Here is a 17,674-nt window from a genome sequence, read left to right as displayed (position 1 = left end):
CCCCATAGTCCCCGCTCTGGCAGCAGAGGTTGTACACAGCAGCCTCTTTAGGGCAGGACTTGGGATCAGTTGGCCCAGGAGGCCGCCGGCCTCTGGAACTAGCCTTTATTCATCTTTTCCGCACTGACATCCACGACTCTTTCCAGACAGAAAGTACCCAGTGCTCCCCAGGTTAGCTCTGGCTTCTGGGAATACAGCATCCCCCCTGGGTACGGGGGTGAAGCTAGATAATGTCCAGCTTACCTGGCAAGGCCTAGATGGCATGCCTTCCCACCGCACCTGACTCCAAGCCCTGCCCCAGCAGGGTGAGGTGCTTCCAGCTCAGACACAGGTGGGAAGCCCTGTCAGGCCCAGCCTTCCCCCTCGGGAGCCTCAGCCCCTTGCACCCGGCCCAGTGCCCCGGGGGGCGGTGGCCCAGGGCTTGGGTGTCAGCCCTCAATGCCCACGCTGATGACAGCAGCAAGAGGAGTCTGTGTCTTCGGCTCCTGCTGACGGGGAGCCAGCACTGGTGGTGTGGGCCGGGTCACGGGAGCTGGCCCAGGTCTTCCCCGCCACCAGGCACATTCCTCTGTGGACCCAGCACATCCCTGGGATGCGAAACCTGAGCCTGGTCCCCTCTGGTGCCAGATGAGGCAATGGAAATACAGTATTGTTTACCCGATCCCTGCTCCGCCTCTTCTTGCTCTTCAAAGGCACAGTTTAGGCTTTGTACCTGTGCTGCAGGGCAGAGGACCCTGACACGGGAGCAAGGAGGCTGCACACACCCTGCTGCATTCCTTCCAGGCTCCGAGAAACCCAGGGCTCCCCGGAGTTGCAGTGGGGGCTGGGGGCAGAGAGCGAAGTTGCGGCAACAGACTTCTCTGACCTCCATCCCTCTCCAGTGACAGGCGGCGGGTCTGACTATTCTCTGCCTCCCTACCCCTCCACTGCCGCAGCCCCTATACCCGTGTCCTCCACACTTTGAGCCTGCTGCGCCTGCGTCTGTCATCTCTTTGGCCTTCCTCCAGGTCTGGACTTGGGAAGTGTGCTCGCTGCGTCCTTTTCAGCCTCTTCAGGTGCCCCACCACTGGGACCCCGAGCTGAGCAATATCCATAGCTAGTGAATAATTCAGCAGAAGCTAAACCAGATCCTAGGTGATACCGTAACCAGAAGGCCTCCTTTGGGTGGCCGGAAAGGCGAGCCCTGCCCTGCAAAGGAAAGTGCTCTGTAGTGTTAGCCTCATTATATAAGGTTTCCTCAGTGCCCGAGAAGGCGGCTTCAGACGCAGATATAATCTGGGCACTGTGCCTGTCTGCTGGCTTTGTGGGCACCCCCAGTCCATGCCAGCCCGGGCCTTCGATGTGTCCCTTTGAGCCCTCCTGGCACTGGCACCACAGTGGGCAGCACGCTGCAGTTTGCAGACTGCTTTGCTTCTACATACATTTCTCGTTGAATTCCCGTCATTCCATGGTAAATTCTGATCCCCTGCGTCAACAGGATGCCCCGAGCGTTCTGTGTTTCAGCCCTCTGCTCCTAGAAAGGGGTCAGTCTAAATTTTTCTTGGCAAGTAGGGTGGGGTGGAGGGTGCTCTGCTTCCTCAAAACTCCTCCAAAAGGAGAGGCTGCTTCCTCTCTGGGTCACTTTCTTCCAGGCTCGTGCCCAGCATCACCTCCCGCAGGGAAGTCAAGCGGCTATAGGAGGCATGGAATCATGCCTTTTTCCTACCTTCCTGGCACCAGTTCTGATTTTCCTAAAAGTGACCTTAGGTGTGTGGTCGTCTCCACTGCCCAGCGTCTGGCTCGTGACCGTGCCTGAGCAGGACTCTGTAGCATGAGTGTCCGTGGCATTAGGCAGGCCGGGAACCTGAGGGCGGGAGAGACGGCCCCCCTCCCTGGAAGCAGCTGTGAGGCAGCATGGAATGCGTGCCAGCAGCAGTCCACCCTGGCCTCCCCGGTCTTCTTTGCCGGCTCGTGTGGCCAATCCTCTCCACGTGCTCCTGGGAAATGCACCCACATTGGCTGTTCCAGTTCACCCTGGAGAAGATGCCCGTTTCTCCTGTGTGTTCCAGGAGGAAGCAGGGCTCCTGGGTGACTTGAGTTTCTAAGAAAGCGCACTGACTGGCTGGCTGTAAGAGAGAGTATTAGGGGAGGGACCGCTGAGGACTGACCACTTCCTGCCCCCCGTTTCTGAGAGGTAACCCTGGAGCAGCGGCTCGCCTTTTATGGAGGAACCCTAACTGGGAGATTTTCACAGCACATTTGAAGCCTGAAGTTTTTTTTAAGGCCTCACCTGGTATTTGAAATGACTAAATTTAGCTGCTCTTCAGCATTTGTCTTTGCTCTCAAAACCTATGACTTCTCAGGTTTCCCACCCTTCAGAATGTGTGTGTGGTGTGTGCTTTTTTCCCCCAAGAGAAAGAAAACTAAGTAGGAAGATTTGAAATAAGGTTTAAAATGTGTGTGGTGGGTGGGTGGGTGGGGAGAACCTGAAGAATAATAGTAAGGCCAAAGGAAGAAAAAATGGAAGGAAAAAGGGGGCACAGCGTGAAAATGAGAGGAAGAGGAAGAGGAAGCTAAAGGGCACCCAGGGAAAGAGAGGGCTGAGGCCTGCAGGGCGTGCAGAGGAAGGCCGGCCCCTTCCAAGACGATGGGAGCCCATCAGTGGCCTCGGGACGGGGGCTAACGCCGGTGAGTGGAGAGAGCCAGGCACACCTGTGAAGGGCGGGTGACTGCCCTGCCCCACTCAGGTGGGGCCCGTCTCCACCAGGCCAGAGGGGAGGTGGCAGGGTGGCCAGGAGTTGGGGGCGGATACCCAGGGCACCTCCTCTCCGTGCAAGGACAGACGCCTGGGGCTCCTGTCTTCGCAGGGCCTGTTGCTTTAGTGCAACTCTTCCGCGTCCGCCTGCGCCCCTCCCGGCTTTGCTCCATGTGCAGCTACTTTCTGGCTTTGTCCCAAGTGCACGCTTCCACGCACCTCCTAGAGAGTGACTGTGGGGTGTGTGTATATACTCTTGTGAAGGGGCCTCAGGACTCATGGATTTCAGTAAAACGTAAGATGTGTCAGGAATTTTTACTCATATTCCCCTTTGATCCCCAGTGTAGCTCTGGGAGGTAACAGTCATATGTACAGTTTTGCAGCTGAGAAACCAGATTCAGCTGCAGAGGCTGCAGGCCTCAGCTCGCCCACCCTCTCCTCTGGCTCCTGATGCCACCAGTCTCGTCCCTGGGGCCTCTTTCTCCAAGCCACTGCTTTGTGGGTGCTGCCGCCTCTTCTCGCCGTTGTGAAGAGGGGTGAACAGGGCTTGTGGAGGGTACATCAGGAGCGAGTTGGCGGGGTGCGGATTTACATCAGGCCTTCGGACCTGATCCTCGGCCTTGCCACTGAAAGACAGGTCTGCCCCCCAGGGAGCAAGATGTTTTCCTGCAACACAATCCCTTCTGCTGGGACTTTCCAAGCCCTGCTTTCACTTGCTCTGCCCAGGGCAGTTGTGGACACTGCATCTCACCTGTACCGACCTGACCCAGGTCCCATAGCCGGTATGGGACCCCGCCGCATCACGGTGCCCTGGGCTCCTGCTCCTCACCCCTAGAACAGGAAGCTCTGCATCCTTGACACGTAAGGACAGGAACCGACACTCCAGGAGAAGGGACCTCGCCCCGGCTGGCTTGCCTGGCAGTTGCCCCCAGCTCCTGTTTGTCTCTTCTCTTGCCCTGAGCTCCGCCCTCCATTCTCCTGCTCTCCAGTTATTGTGCTGGTGGGTGAGGCGTCCCTGCAGGCGAGCTGAGCCTCCCATCAAGGGGATGCCAGACGCCTCCTCAGGGTCTTCCCTGAGGTGCAGTGAGTGCACTCACTGGTGCAGTGAGGCCTGGAAGGGACTTCTTCCTGGTGTTTCTGAGCCTTCCTGACACCAGCAGCCGGGAGTGAGATTGCACAGTGTCGTGAGAGCCCCACCGCTCGGCTGACTCAGCCCCCTCCTCGCCTCTGGGCTCCTGCCTTCTCCTTTTTCCCTCCCACTGTTTCGCTTGTAAGGAAAGGCTACAAAGACTAGCTTGGTGGAGCCTAGAAGGGAGGGGGCAGAGGAGGGACGTCTTGAGTGAGAAGTCCAGGCTGCTTCCGGGGCTACCTTGGACAGACTGCAGTAGATGGCGTTCCTTCCATCTCTGCTCAGTGGGGTAGGTCAGGTGGTCATTACACACGCCTGTTATGCTAGGCACAGTGAAGGGCCGGGTATAGTTAAGATCTGACCCCTGCCTGTCTCAGAGCATTACGACTCATTTATGCAAGAGGAGTATCGCACAGTGCCCAAAGAGAGAGAGAGTCTCTCAGTCGTGTCCGACTCTGCGACCCCATGGACTGTAACCTGCCAGGCTCCTCCCTCCATGGGATTCTCCAGGCAAGCGTACTGGAGTGGGCTGCCATTTCCTTCTCCAGAGGATCTTCCCGACCCAGGGATGAACCCGGGTGTCCCGCATTGCAGGCTTTACCGTCTGAGCCACCAGGGAAGCATGAAGTGAAAATCGAGTGCCTAGGCAGGAGGTCATTTACAGACGAGGGAAGCTGCTGAAAGTGTTCCTGACCCCATGTGTCCCTGACGCACATGCTTGAAAAAAAAAAGTTAGTTGCTCAGTTGTGTCCAACTCTGCAACCCCATGGACTAGCCCACCAGTCTTCTCTGTCTATGGGATTCTCTGGGCAAGACCACTGGAGTGGGTTGCCATGCCCTCCTCCAGGGGACCTTCCCAACCCAGGGATCGAACCTGGGTCTCCCGCTTGAGCCAGCCCCCAAACTGGGATCTGTGCTGTGCCCTTGCTGGGCTCCTGTCCTCGCAGACCCCAGGTCATCGCCACCACAAATGTTTGTAAGGTTTCCCCCAGCCCAGGGTGTGGGGACTCGTGCTCTCGGTGTTTTGGCTGAGGGCTCTGGCTTTGGGGCCTGGAGATAGCACTGGGCCCTTATCTGGGTGCACCTTCTTGAACCGGGGACCGCCCCGTCAGCATGATCCATGCCGATCCTTCGTATTTAAGCCCCGAGTCCTTCGTCACCCCCCAGTGGGCACAGAATCTGCGTCATCTCTGACTGGTGATCCTGCTGTTGGAGGCTGTCCTTGGACCCAGGAGACCCTGCACGCCGCCGGCCACCCTGCGCCCTCCTCACGGCGTGCGCGCCCCACCTGTGGATCTCTGGCCCCCTCTGCTGGCCACTCGCAGGATTTCCTGCTGGGACTGGCAAGATGAAGTCCAAGGAAGAGGAGAAGGCTGTGAGTTTGCCATCCATCTGTTTATCTTGGGCGCTTTTGCTGGGGGGTGGGGTGAGGAATGGGAAGTGGAAGCCAGTGGTGCCCAGCGCAGAAAGTAGATTTCTAGGATCTCAGAGAAGAGAAAGTCCCCGGGTGAGGCTGGCTGCTGTCCTGCAGACAGCCACTGGAGTAGGAAGGATGTCTGGGGAGTGAGGGTGCCTTCAGCTGTGGGCAGGGCTGCAGGGAGAGGGGCAGAGGACCTCGGGCTGGCCCGGCCGTGTTGGGGTCTGTCAGGGAGCCCCTTCCAGGCTCCAGCCTGTATGGCTTCGAGGAGCTCGCCTCCACCCTGGAAGCCTGGCTAGGAGGTGTGCTTCTGTTCTGAGGCTGATGAAGGGAGTCAGTGGCGCCGTGCCTGTTTGTGAGGGGGCTTTCTGAGGGCGAGAAGCATCTGCACCCATGCATGAGAGGTGGGAGAGGCCGAGCATGCGTCTGGGCTGGTGAAAGAGGCAGGAACCGAGTCACCACGTGCTCTTGTAACCTGCCTGCAGGCAGGAGTTGCTGTCGGTCACACCCGGATGTCCTCCTGCACGCTGGACTCAGTGGCAACAGCTGGATGGGCGGTGTGGAGGGGGCCCCTCATCGGAGCTAGGTCCCCCTGCTCTGTGATCTCCCTTCCTCCTCCCAGATGGGAAGGAGCAGCTGTGAGCCCCAGGGCGGGGCGGGGATCTCCCCGAGCAATCCGCCCCTAATCCCCAGGCCTGGCTTCAGACTGGAGATGGCGGGTGCAGAGCCTGGGAGCTCCGGGACACCTGCTCGCAGAGCCCGGCTTCCCTTGGCCAGCCCAGTGCTGCCCCGGGAATGTGACCCTGGGGGCCTGGCACCGCCTGCAGAAGGCTGGGCCCTCAGAGCCCCTGGCACCCCGTCGCCAGCCCGGCTGCGGGAAGCAGTGCCCACGCAGGTGAGGCCCTGGCAGGGGCAGGGGCGGGAAAGACGCTGTTTGTCGGATGAATCGGATTCCCCACATTCTCTCGGGCTGCAGCCCCTTTCCTCTAGTGTCTGCATCAGAAAGATGGGAGAGGGGGCAGGGCTGACCAGCAGGCCTCCACACTTGGGCCGCTGGACGCTGGCAGGGCCCCTGGGGTTGGGGGAGGGGACTCCGGCACAGAGCCCTGCAGAAACAAGCAGAGTGTGTCACTCCACTCAGGCCACAGGAGCTGCCGTGAAATTAGGCGGAAGGGGTGAGCAGGCAGAGGGGATCGCAGGCCGCCTGCTGGACAGAAGGCCATTGTGCTCAGCAGGGCGAAAGGAGGCCGCTAAACTGAGGGTGTGGTTCTGACCAGAACTGGGGTGGGCCTCAAGGAAAGGACTGGCATCCCAGGGCTGGGTGAGAGTCGTGACATTCTGCCAGGCAGAGTTGCCCCTAGGACCAGGGTGGGCGGGCACCCTTGGGCTGCTGGGGAAGGCTGATCGAAGCCTCAGTGCCCAGCTGCCTGGAGACTGTGGGCACTGCACAGAACGGGGAGGGAGTGAGTCTCCCCGTCTGTGTGGACTTGGCCCTAGGGTAAAGCTCCTGGTTAATCCGCTGAGGGTGGGGTACCAGGAGGACGGGGCGCTGCATCCGGAGCCAGCCCTCGCTCGGCGCCTGCCCTCGAATCTCTGGGGCCTCACTGCAGGAGTTTTTCATCCTCCTCTTCTCCAGACCCAGGCGCGTGTGTGCTCCTCCACGTGTGCCCCTTTATCTAAACACTGGCCTCCCTGCCCTCGGGAGCAGAGCCGCTTTGGCTCCCAGGCGCCAGCGGAAAGTGGTGCCCTCCCCGCCTCACTCTCGCCTTCCCGGCCCTCCCCCGCCGGCTTGGGCTGGCGGTCATTATGTTCCAGAGCTGGGGTGAGTGGCCTCACACGCCTGCCTGTCCCTAGCAGCAGGAGAGAGCCCGCAGGCCACACCTGCTGATCTGGAAGAACGGGCCAGCCATCAACTCGGGGCCCAGGGTTGGCGTCCTCCTCCCAGCCTGCTCTGGCCCGAGCGTCAGGTCGGATGGGAGACATCAGGTTGCCTCCCTCCCAGCTTCATCACAGGGGCACCTGCCTGTTTGGGCAGAGGGATGTTAGCCAGCCATGACTGCCCCTCTCCACCCTGGCCTGACTCCCCTCCCTTTCCTTCGGGGAGCCAGTGGAAGAGGAATCCGTGTGCTCTCCATTCTGAGAAAGGTGCTCAGATCACAGTCACGGGGCCAGGAGTCAGCAGATGGAGGCATCTCTGCTGAGTCACCCCGGCCCACAACCCCGTTACCCTTGCCTGCGGGGCTCTTGGCCTCTGCTGCCCAGGCCTTGCCCAGAGGTAATGCCCTGCGTGGGCTCGGCCCGCCCAGCCAGACCCACAGACAAGGAGGGATGGACGCCTGACTCCATTGCTCTCCTCCCTGGAAGGGGACCGCAGGCCACCTGGCCCAGGATGTCGGGGCCACCCTGACCTCCTAAAGGGAAGCAGAGGAGCCACACGCTTTTTTCCCCCTTTTTTCCCTAAAACAGACCTTAGCATTGGCTTTTCGACTCCTGAACAGGGAACTAAAACAGGACAGCCCCAACTTCCGTGTCAGCCTGCTCTGGGGACCCCTTTGTAAGCAGGGAGCACTCTGTAAATGTAGGCAGGGCTGCTGTCCCCAGAGAAGGGGAGTCGCAGGCGGGGAGCCTCTGTGCTGTCCTGGGAACCTGGGAGCACAGGTGTGGAGCACGCACCCCTTGCAGGTGTGACTGTGCATGTGGTCCATCCTGAAGAATGGTTATGATGTCCTGTTGCTGAGGAAACTGACCCCTGACACGATAGTGCCCTTTCCCTCTGTACGGACAGGCTTCATGAGAGCCTCAGAGACCCAGGCTGCTGGGCTAGCACGTGGGAGGAAGACCCGTGTCCAGTGGGGTTAACCCGAGGACATGAGCTCAGGCCCCGGAGGAGCTGGGAGTCTTGGGAGGCCCTGGGGAGCCTGGGCAGGGAGCCCTGTAATCTGGCGGAGCGCCTGATCTGGCTTCACTGGGTGCTGCTGGAAGGGAGCAGGGAGGAGAGTCCAAAGCACTGTGAAGCCTTGTATGAGGGTGCTCTCGGGGACGTGTGGAGGGGTCTCACCAGAGCAAGGAGACGAGTAGGGAGAGTTGTATCCCAGACGCAGGCAGTGCCCCCACTTTGGCTCTCCCAGAGCGTCCATCAGCAGTTCTGGGACCTTGGTGTCCACACCCTCAGCCCTGGCTGTCAGTCGCCCTGAGCAGGGAGCACCACTGCCTGCTGGTAGCCTCCTGGCCGCCTTGTGTGGGTAGGGGTCATGGAGGAAGCAGGGCTCACCCCTCATGGTTCGCCTCTTCTTAGAACTTGCCCCGCATCCGACAGCGCTCAGGGATTCGTTGTGGGGCCAGGCACCTGCAGAGCATCCGGCCTCTCAGACGGGAGAGTGGTGGCTGGGCCTGGACGGAGGGCTGGGGCCGGTGTAGCCCACCCGACGCCGTGCTCGGGGGCCGCTGGGCCCTGGGAGTTTCCTCCTGCTAGCGACCTGGAGCTTGGTGATCTGTATTGCTCCTCTTTTGAGGGAGTGAGTTAGAGCTTCTGCTGTGTTCAGAATGTGGCTGTAAGAGGAAGGAGCCAGACACCCTCCTGCCACCCACTCTGTAACAGGGCATGGGCTGGACCTGCAGCGCAGGCTGGCAGGTTGAGGACCAGGCCTCGCACACCCAGGCTGTGCTGCCCCATCACCTCTGTCTAGCACCAGAGCTCTTTCATCATCCCCAGAGGAATCCCGGGCCTGTTAAGCAGCCACTCCCCATTTCTCCCTTCCTCAGCCCCTGGCAGCCCTTAATCTGCCTTCTGTCACTAAGAATTTAATTCTTCTGGGCATTTCATATAAAAGGAATATGACCCTTAGTATCTGTTTCCTTTTACTTAGTGTTCCTGAGGTTCATACGTGTTGTGGCGTCTATCAGTCCTTCCTCGTTCTTTGTATAGTCAAGTAATATTCCATAGTGTGACTGTACTAGTTTTGCTTACCAGTGATCAGCGGACATCTGACTTGTGTCCACCACCCTTTGGCTATGGTAAATAGTGCTGCTGTAAACACGGGTGCACCAGTGCTTGTTTAAATACCCACCTTCAACTCCTTGCGGGTGTACCTAGGAGTGGAGTTGCTGGGCCATATGATAAGTCTGTGTTTAACTTTTTGAGGAGCCTCCAAACTGTGTTCCACAGTAGGTGCACCATTTTGCATTCCTACTAGCACGGTATGAAGGCTCTGATTTCCCCACATCCTTGGCAGCCTTCGTTATTTCCCTTTTTAAACTATGGCTGTCCTGGTGGGTGTGCACTGTCGGTTGATTGCGGCTTGTGTCTGTGCCCCAAGGCTACACCACGGCCACTGTCCTCACGGTCTCGTTTCATTCCCCCAACAGTCTGTCGAGGTGGGTAGAGCTGAGTCCCAGGAAAGTTAGTGACATATCCCAAGGCAAATTGCTGGTGAGGGACAGAGCCAGCGTTCTAAGCCAGTGTCCTCTTGCATTCTTCGTGCCCTTTCTAGTGGCCTGCATGGGCCCTGCATCCTCTCTCGTTGCCATTCTTCTTCATTTTTTTGGGCAAATCTCATTCTCCTCCAGGGCTGCTTGTTACGGCCCCCTTAACAGCTTTCTCATCTTTTTCTCCTAATGCTCTAATTTTCCTTCCTTTGTTAAACCGTAATCCCTCTCTGAGCCTCTGCCCGTCTGTCTGCAGCCTCCTCGGCTCTCTTTCCCTGGGGACCCTGTTTTCCTTTAGTTCTAAAAGGGTGTTGCAGGCTTGGGGGATGTGCTGGGGGACGTGAAGGGGTGGAGAACTCCCTACTTGCCTCCCTCGGGGGAGACGGAGGAAGAAGTGGGGTGTTTTGTAACCTGAGGTGACCGGACGCTGCAGGCATTGTAGACCTCAGTGGAGGGGCAGGAGGGAGCTGGGGCCCTGCTGCGGGACCCCTAGGCTTGAGTCTGGGCTGCACGACAGAGAAGAGGGCCAGCTGGTGAGGAAGAGCTCACCACCAAGCCCTGCTGGTTTCCTGGAATGTCTGTTCTCTCATTCACGGGGATTTCACAGCCAGTTGCAACTCTGTTTTTCTACTTGTAAGCTAGACAGCCGCCAGATCGAGGGGTAAAAGGCTCAGAGCTGCCAGGCTGGAGCCAGGACAGGCAGGGAATTTGCCGTCTTACACTCCCTTGTAATCCCAAGAACTTCTGCTTTTCGCAGGCTTTTTGAGTCCCTGTCTCATTAGCTCTTCCCACACTCCTCCAGTGGGCGGACTGACGCGCTCCTCTTTATAAAGACGAGCCCAGGGCCCAGCTGAGCACCAGGCAGTGAGGCAGCCAGGTCACAATCGTTCCTGGTTGTTCTTTCTCCCATGAAGAGAGCGGAAGAGAGGGAAAGTGTTGAGTCTCTTTGGAAAGCACCTTGGAAAGCGGCCTTATAAAGGGGTCAAGTTCTTTAACTCATTATTGACCAGAGACGTATCTTTGGCTGCTGTTCACTCGCTGCATAGTGTCCAACTCTTTGCCATCCCGTGGACCACAGCACACCAGGCTTCCCTGTCCTGCACTGTCTCCCAGGAAATTTTCTCAGACTCCTGTCCATTGAGACAGTGATGCCATCCAACCATCTCATCCTCTGTCATCCCCTTCTCCTCCTGGTCTGAATCTTTCCCAGCATCAGGGTCTTTTCTAATGAGTTGGCTCTTCACGTCAGGTGGCCAAAGTAGTGGAGTTTCAGCTCCAGCATCAGTCCTTCCAATGAATATTCAGAACTGATTTCCTTTAGGATGGACTGGTTGGATCTCCTTGCAGTCCAAGGGACTCTCAAGAATCTTCTCTAACACCACAGTTCAAAAGCATCAATTCTTTGGTGCTCAGCCTTCTTTATGGTCCAGCTCTCACATCAATACATGGCCACTGGAAAAACCATAGCTTTGCTTCTACTGTCTTCCCTGGTGGCTCAGATGGTAACGAATCTACCTGCAATACAGGAGACCCAGGTTTGATCCCTGGGTCGGGGAGATCCCCTGGAGAAGGAAATAGCTACCTTCTCCAATATTCTTGCCTGAAGAATTCCATGGACAGAGGAGCCTGGCAGGCTACAGTCTGTGGGGTTGCAAAGAGTTGGACACAACTGTGTGACCGACACTTCCAACATCTTTTGTTACCTGAACGTTATTGACCAGAGAGGTTTCAATATCACTGTGCAGCAAATTGCCAGCCACAAGCATTAGTTTCTGCAAAAATCCCCCAATCAATAATGAGTTAGTATTAAAAGCTGTGTTGCATATAGAATTTAATTTTGTCTCGTAGTTTCAATGATGAGTGAATTTTTTGGTATCATTGTTTAAATAAACTTCATTTCCTCCACCACACAAAGTTGTGCTGCCAGACCCAGCCAGCACAGATGAGTACCTGTGTGCCCACACTGTGCCAAGTGCCCTTGGACATCATGTGGCATGCCCGTCACCAGAGGCCTGAGAAGAGATACGAGTGTCCCCATTCTACAGGGGGGAAGTCCGAGGGTCCGGAAAGTCCAGAGGCCGTCTGTTTGCCATCACTGTAGGGAGCAGCACAGGTGGAAGGGGTTTAACTGGAGGAGGCTGTTTGAAGTCGCTGTGATGAGTAGACCTTGGGATCGGTGTGGGCTCCTCTGGTGTGCAAAGTCATGAAGTCCCCAGCACCTGGCAGAGGGCACGGGAACATGAGGAAAGTCCCGACCTTAGGAGGGATGGGAAGGGATGGTATTGTTCCCAGCATCCCCAGTGGCACCATGACCTGGAAAGGCTGGAGAGGAAGCCCACAGGGGAGCCACCCTCCCCGGGCTCCTGAGTTTGGCAGGGCTGTTGTTTTTCATGGTGTTTTCCAATAACTTTGTACCTTGCGAGAAATGGAGCCCAGTGACTTCTGCCTGTAATTGGCACGGGCTGCTTCCGTGGCGTGAGCTGAAGGGGCCACTTTGTTTGTGTTTAACCCCTTCCCCCACGTATACCTCATCCTGCCCCCACCACAACATACACATAGAGAGCGAACGATCTGACCCGGCCGCTGTCCTGGGGTGTGCTGTGTGTAAAAATACATGGGGTTGAGCTATTTCCTGCTGCTTCCGTTGCTGCATGGTGATAAGACACTTGGGGACTCGGCTGTGGACCGAGGTCCTCCAGCAGGCTGAGGGGGGTCCGGCCCTGGAGAGTGGGGCTCCAGGCCTGCCCGTTTCCATCCTGTCTCCCCCTCGCCCATCCTCTGTGCCCCTTCCTGCCCCTCGCTCCGCCCCACCCCCCATCTTGTCTCCTTTCTGGGCTCCTCTCTTTGTGCTGCCCTGATACACCCGGGGAGCCCGCCTGCTGGAGAGGAAAAGGCGCTGTCATCTCCCTGCCGCCCATTCAGCTCCTTCCACACTGGGCAGCAGGTGTCCCCAGGCCCCTCGCCTGGGCCCTGCGTCCCTCGGCCTGTGGGTGCCTTCTGGGACCCAAGCCCCCTGAGACCCCGCCGGCAGGCAGGGGTGTGTGCTCCTCGCCTGCTCCTCTGGGACAGGGCGGGCCCAGGCGCCCCCACCACCATGAAGTGCAAGAGGCTGCTGACAACTCCAGGGAGCGGCAAGGTAAGGGCAGGACGGGGAGAGGCATCGGCAGAACTGGGGAGCCAGCTGAGCCACACCCGGGAAGCCCACGTGGGAAAGTGGGGGTTACTTCCCAAGTGAGGCTCCGGTCAGCCTGAGAGAGAGGACTGCTCCAGGCAGGAGCCTTATGGATGTTTGAGTCCAGGGGAATGGTGTGTCTGCTCCCTGAGAAATAACCTGGAATAATGGTGAAGCCTCGGGCCTACTTGGTCCATGTGATGGGGCAGCAAGAATCCTGGGCTGCTGGTTCTATCTTCCTGTAGCTGTTTATCCCCAGCCAAGTTGCTTGAACTCTCTGCACCAAAGGAGGTGCAGGTCTGCCTAACTGCATGGCAGGGACGTTGTAGGGATCAGGCAGGGGGCAGGTGTGCACGCCCTTCATAAATGACGGCGGGAGGGGATTCTGTTGTCACTGCTGGGACTCTCTTGAACTCCTTCCTTAAAAATTTCCTATTCATCCTGCGTCCATTTTACAGAGAGCAAAACCAAGTCCAGAGGCTCCGGGGACCCCCCCGCCTCGGTTTCCTGATGGACTGTAGCTTCCTTTGCTTGCCTTCCTCCCCAGGTCGACAAGGCGGACTTCCTGGCTCTGAACCTTGCCGGCGGCCCCGGCCACGGTGACGCCGATGGCCCCATCAGCTTGGACGTGCCGGACGGGGCCCCAGACCCCCAGCGGACCAAGGCGGCCATCGAGCACCTGCACCAGAAGATCCTGAAGATCACGGAGCAGATCAAGATCGAGCAGGAGGCGCGGGACGACAACGTGGCCGAGTACCTGAAGCTGGCCAACAACGCCGACAAGCAGCAGGCGTCCCGCATCAAGCAGGTGTTCGAGAAGAAGAACCAGAAGTCGGCGCAGACCATCGCCCAGCTGCACAAGAAGCTGGAGCACTACCGCCGGCGCCTGAGGGAGATCGAGCAGAACGGGCCGTCGCGGCAGCCCAAGGACGTGCTGCGGGACATGCAGCAGGGCCTCAAGGACGTGGGCGCCAACGTGCGCGCGGGCATCAGCGGCTTCGGGGGCGGCGTGGTGGAGGGCGTCAAGGGCAGCCTCTCGGGCCTCTCGCAGGCCACGCACTCCGCCGTGGTATCCAAGCCCCGGGAGTTTGCCAGCCTCATCCGGAACAAGTTCGGCAGCGCCGACAACATCGCGCACCTGAAGGACCCCCTGGACGACGGGCCCCCCGAGGAGGCGGCCCGGGCGCTGAGCGGCAGCGCCACGCTCGTGTCCAGCCCCAAGTACGCCAGCGACGACGAGTGCTCCAGCGCCAGCGCCAGCTCGGCGGGCGCGGGCAGCAACTCGGGGGCCGGGCCTGCCGCCGCCGCGCCCGGGAGCCCCAAGTCCGGCCCGCTGTACGGGGCCCCCGGCCACGCGGACGCTGTGCTGGAAGAACTGCGGGAGATCAAGGAGGGCCAGTCGCACCTGGAGGACTCGATGGAGGACCTGAAGGCGCAGCTGCAGAGGGACTACACCTACATGACCCAGTGCCTGCAGGAGGAGCGCTACAGGTGCGTGCGCCGCCCCGCCGGTGAGAGGGGCCGGATTTCAGGGTCAGTGGTGGAAGCAGACGCAGCATCTCCCAGCGCCCTGGGCTGCTGGAAGGGGCCAGGAGGAGGCCCCCAGGAGCCTTACACCAGCGTCCAGGGCGATTGGAAGATAGGATGACGGGGCCTCTGGAAGGAGCGTTATGGCATCCCTACTTGATTACATGGTGGTTGTGCAAAAGGGGAAACCGAGGCAGGGGCCAGCTTCTTATCTGGAGAGACTCTGGCTAAGAGCACTGACCCCAGAGGCAGGTTACCTGGGTTTGGACCCCAGCTCCACTCTTCCCACTCTTTAGCTTGGACAAAGTACTTGCTCTCTGCACCTGGTGTCCTCATCTGTGAAGCGGGAGTAATGTGAATCCCAGCTCACAGGGTTTGTGAGGACTGCGCCCTGTGCAGGTATCTGGCACGGTCCGTGTGAATGTCTGGCCGGAGCTCTCCAGCCAGCCTGGAGTCAGCTGGAGCCCCCACCCCCTCCCTCTGCTGGCTCTGCTTCTGCTCTGTACCTTGCGCGTGGTGTTGGGCACTTGTTCCTTGGGATCCTTAGAGAGTTTTTCTTTAGATAGCACTTTTCCTCCTTGACATATTTGAAGAAGGATTGGAAAACGGGGGGAGAAACCTGCCTGAAAACTCAGTGCTCCCACGTAACAGTCGTCCTCTGATATCTGTGCCTTTGGGACAGGGATTGTGCGTCTGGGTCCCTGTCCCCAGGGGAGCACCTTAGCCCACGCCCAGGGCCCAGGCTGTGGGCAGTCAGGCCCCGATCCTCCTTCCATGAGCTCTGTGCTCTCAGGCAGTCCCCAGTCCCTCCGGGCCTCAGTCTTCTCGGATGTAACGTGCAGATGGTGCTAGTCCTTACCCAAAGGTTTGTGAGGAGGACCCCAGGAGGCAATGTAGCTAAAGTGCCTAGCACAGAGCCCGCCTCTAAGAAGGGCTGTGTATATACATGTGTGTGCTAAGTCGCTTCACTTGTGCCCAACTCTGTGACCTTAGGACTTAGCAGGTTCCTCTGTCTATGGGATTCTCCAGGCAAGAGTACAAGAGTAGGTTGCCATTTCCTTCTCCAGGGGATCTTCCTGACCCAGGGATTGAACCCACGTCTCTTATGTCTCCTGCACTGGCAGGCAGGTTCTTTACCACTAGCACCTGGGAAGCCTGCTGTGTACATAGTAGCTTTCTTGTTGCTGTTAAAATTGGACGGGTCTGGACACGGGGTGGGTTGCGTCCTTGTTGAGAATGAGTGACATTGACCCTGGGGGAGGAGATGGGAGACTTGGGGAGCCAGGGCTGGCGTCACACGTTCTCCCTCTGCCAGGTACGAGCGGCTGGAGGAACAGCTCAATGACCTGACCGAACTTCACCAGAATGAGATGACCAACCTGAAGCAGGAGCTGGCCAGCATGGAGGAGAAGGTGGCCTACCAGTCCTACGAGAGGGCCCGGGACATCCAGGTACATCAGCCCTGAGAGGAAGCTGGGAGTGGGCTGCTTCCGCCCCTTCCCCTTAATCAAGACTTCCACTTCCCCTCAGCCTCTCCAAATAGTCAGCATGAAAGGACAGGGGCCCCTAGCTGCAGCTGACCATCCTCTGGAGGGGGGCGCCCTGGGCATCGTCGCCTCCCGAGGAGCAGGTGGGGTTTGGACTGGAGGGCTCCCCGCCCTAAGCTCGCCCGCCCCTGTGCCCCCACAGGAGGCCGTGGAGTCCTGCCTGACCCGGGTCACCAAGCTGGAGCTCCAGCAGCAGCAGCAGCAGGTGGCGCAGCTGGAGGGCGTGGAGAACGCCGACGCGCGGGCCCTGCTGGGCAAGTTCATCAGCGTGGTCCTGGCGCTCATGGCCGTGCTGCTGGTATTCGTGTCCACCGTTGCCAGCTTCATCACGCCGCTCACGAAGACCCGCCTGCGCGTCTCCAGTACTGCCCTCCTGGCCCTCGTCCTCCTCCTGCTCTGGAAGCACTGGGACTCCCTCACCTACCTCCTGGAGCACGTGCTGCTGCCCAGCTGAGGGCCCCGTGCGCCCCCCAGCTCCCCGCTGGGCCCTGCTGCATCGGGGGCGGCCCTGGGGCTCCTGAGTCTGTGGGGCATCTTCACGTGTCTAGTTTGACCTCCTGCCCAAATTGTCCGTCCTGGCGACTTCTGCCCCCTTCTCTGTGTGTGCTTCTTCTGTCTGATGCCTTTTCCTTGTTGACCTGAAGGGAGCGTCAAGTGTAGCCTCCGCAGGAGGTGGGGGAGATGCCTGTGGCCGCGCGGAGCTAAGGACCCGGATGGACCGTTTGGATCGTTTACAGTCGCAGCAGGACTTCTCCCAGCAGACGCCTGGGGTCAGGAAGGCCGAAGAGAGCTTTCCTGGGGGGGAGCCCACGCAGCAGACAGCTCCAGCCCCGGCTCACAGAGATGGTCGGGATGAAGGCAGGAGCAGGGGTGGCCGCCCTGGCCCAGGAGGCTCTCAGCTCACCCCTCCTTCCTCCAGAGCTGGGTCCTGGGTGGGGCCCTCCTGGGATCTGAGGATGCCGGCTCTGCAGGCCGGGTGGGTGCGGCTTTGGGTTTGTGTTTTCCCTCTTCTTTCTGCTGGTCACTGGATCTGCTCTTCAGGGAAGGCGCCCCTGGGGGCCCCAAGCCTCAGCCCAAGCTCTTAGGGCTTTATTTATTTATTTATTTATTTGTTTGTTCCTTGGTACCTTGTCCTGAGCTCCAGGGAGAGGGCCCCTGCCCGCCTCCTGGGTGCCCTCCTTGAAGCCAGGGCCGCGTCTTGGCCGGCGGGCACTTCCGTCGGTTTAGCTCTGGGTAGTCCCGGCTGGGGGTGGGGCCAGCCTCTTTTATACGTCTGTTTATTTTCTATGTGTGTACTCGTGTGGGGGAGGTCGTTGTGGCTGTATTTTTTAAGGCTCTGGAGTGTTGCGTGTGGTTTCTCTCCACATCCCAGTCTCCCCAGGGGCACTTCCGAGAAGAGAGGGGCTCTCTCACCAAAGGAGAGAGAACCTCTTGGGAACAGGGGAGGGGCGTGCCTGCCAGTTGCTGTGGACCTTCCCGAGAAATAAATCCTCCAGATTTTCAAACCACCCTGTCTAGTGTTGGTCATTAGGCTGTTTCCGTGGAAACCACCGAGCTGCTCCCAACACTCAAGTGTTCTGGGTAACGAGACCTTCTTCCTTCCTGTCAGATCTGACGTCGGCAGATCCAGCCTTCCCGTTTGCTTTCTGCAGCTGAAGCGTTGGCCTTGGTGATAGGGGGGTGAGATAGTGCCCACCCTGTCTGGCCCCCACTGCTTTTTCTA

At 58.9% G+C, this 17,674-nt stretch overlaps 1 protein-coding gene across 4 annotated transcripts in view; it reads left to right on the top strand.

Moving 5' to 3' along the window:
• Positions 1-17,459, top strand: part of TMCC2 (transmembrane and coiled-coil domain family 2) — a 37,624-nt gene extending 20,165 nt beyond the window's left edge. For all 4 annotated transcript variants that reach the window (XM_040262981.1, XM_040262982.1, XM_040262984.1 and 1 more), the window contains 3 exons: positions 13,425-14,368; positions 15,720-15,855; positions 16,094-17,459. In XM_040262981.1, coding sequence (XP_040118915.1) covers positions 13,425-14,368; positions 15,720-15,855; positions 16,094-16,405 — 1,392 coding nt within the window. In that variant the 3' untranslated portion in view covers positions 16,406-17,459. The remainder of the gene's footprint in view (positions 1-13,424; positions 14,369-15,719; positions 15,856-16,093) is intronic.
• Positions 17,460-17,674: the final 215 nt, after the last annotated feature.

This window comes from Oryx dammah, unplaced genomic scaffold, assembly GCF_014754425.2.
Source record: "Oryx dammah isolate SB20612 unplaced genomic scaffold, SCBI_Odam_1.1 HiC_scaffold_21, whole genome shotgun sequence".
Taxonomy (NCBI): Eukaryota; Metazoa; Chordata; class Mammalia; order Artiodactyla; family Bovidae; genus Oryx; species Oryx dammah.
This window is presented reverse-complemented; position numbering and strand designations above follow the sequence as displayed.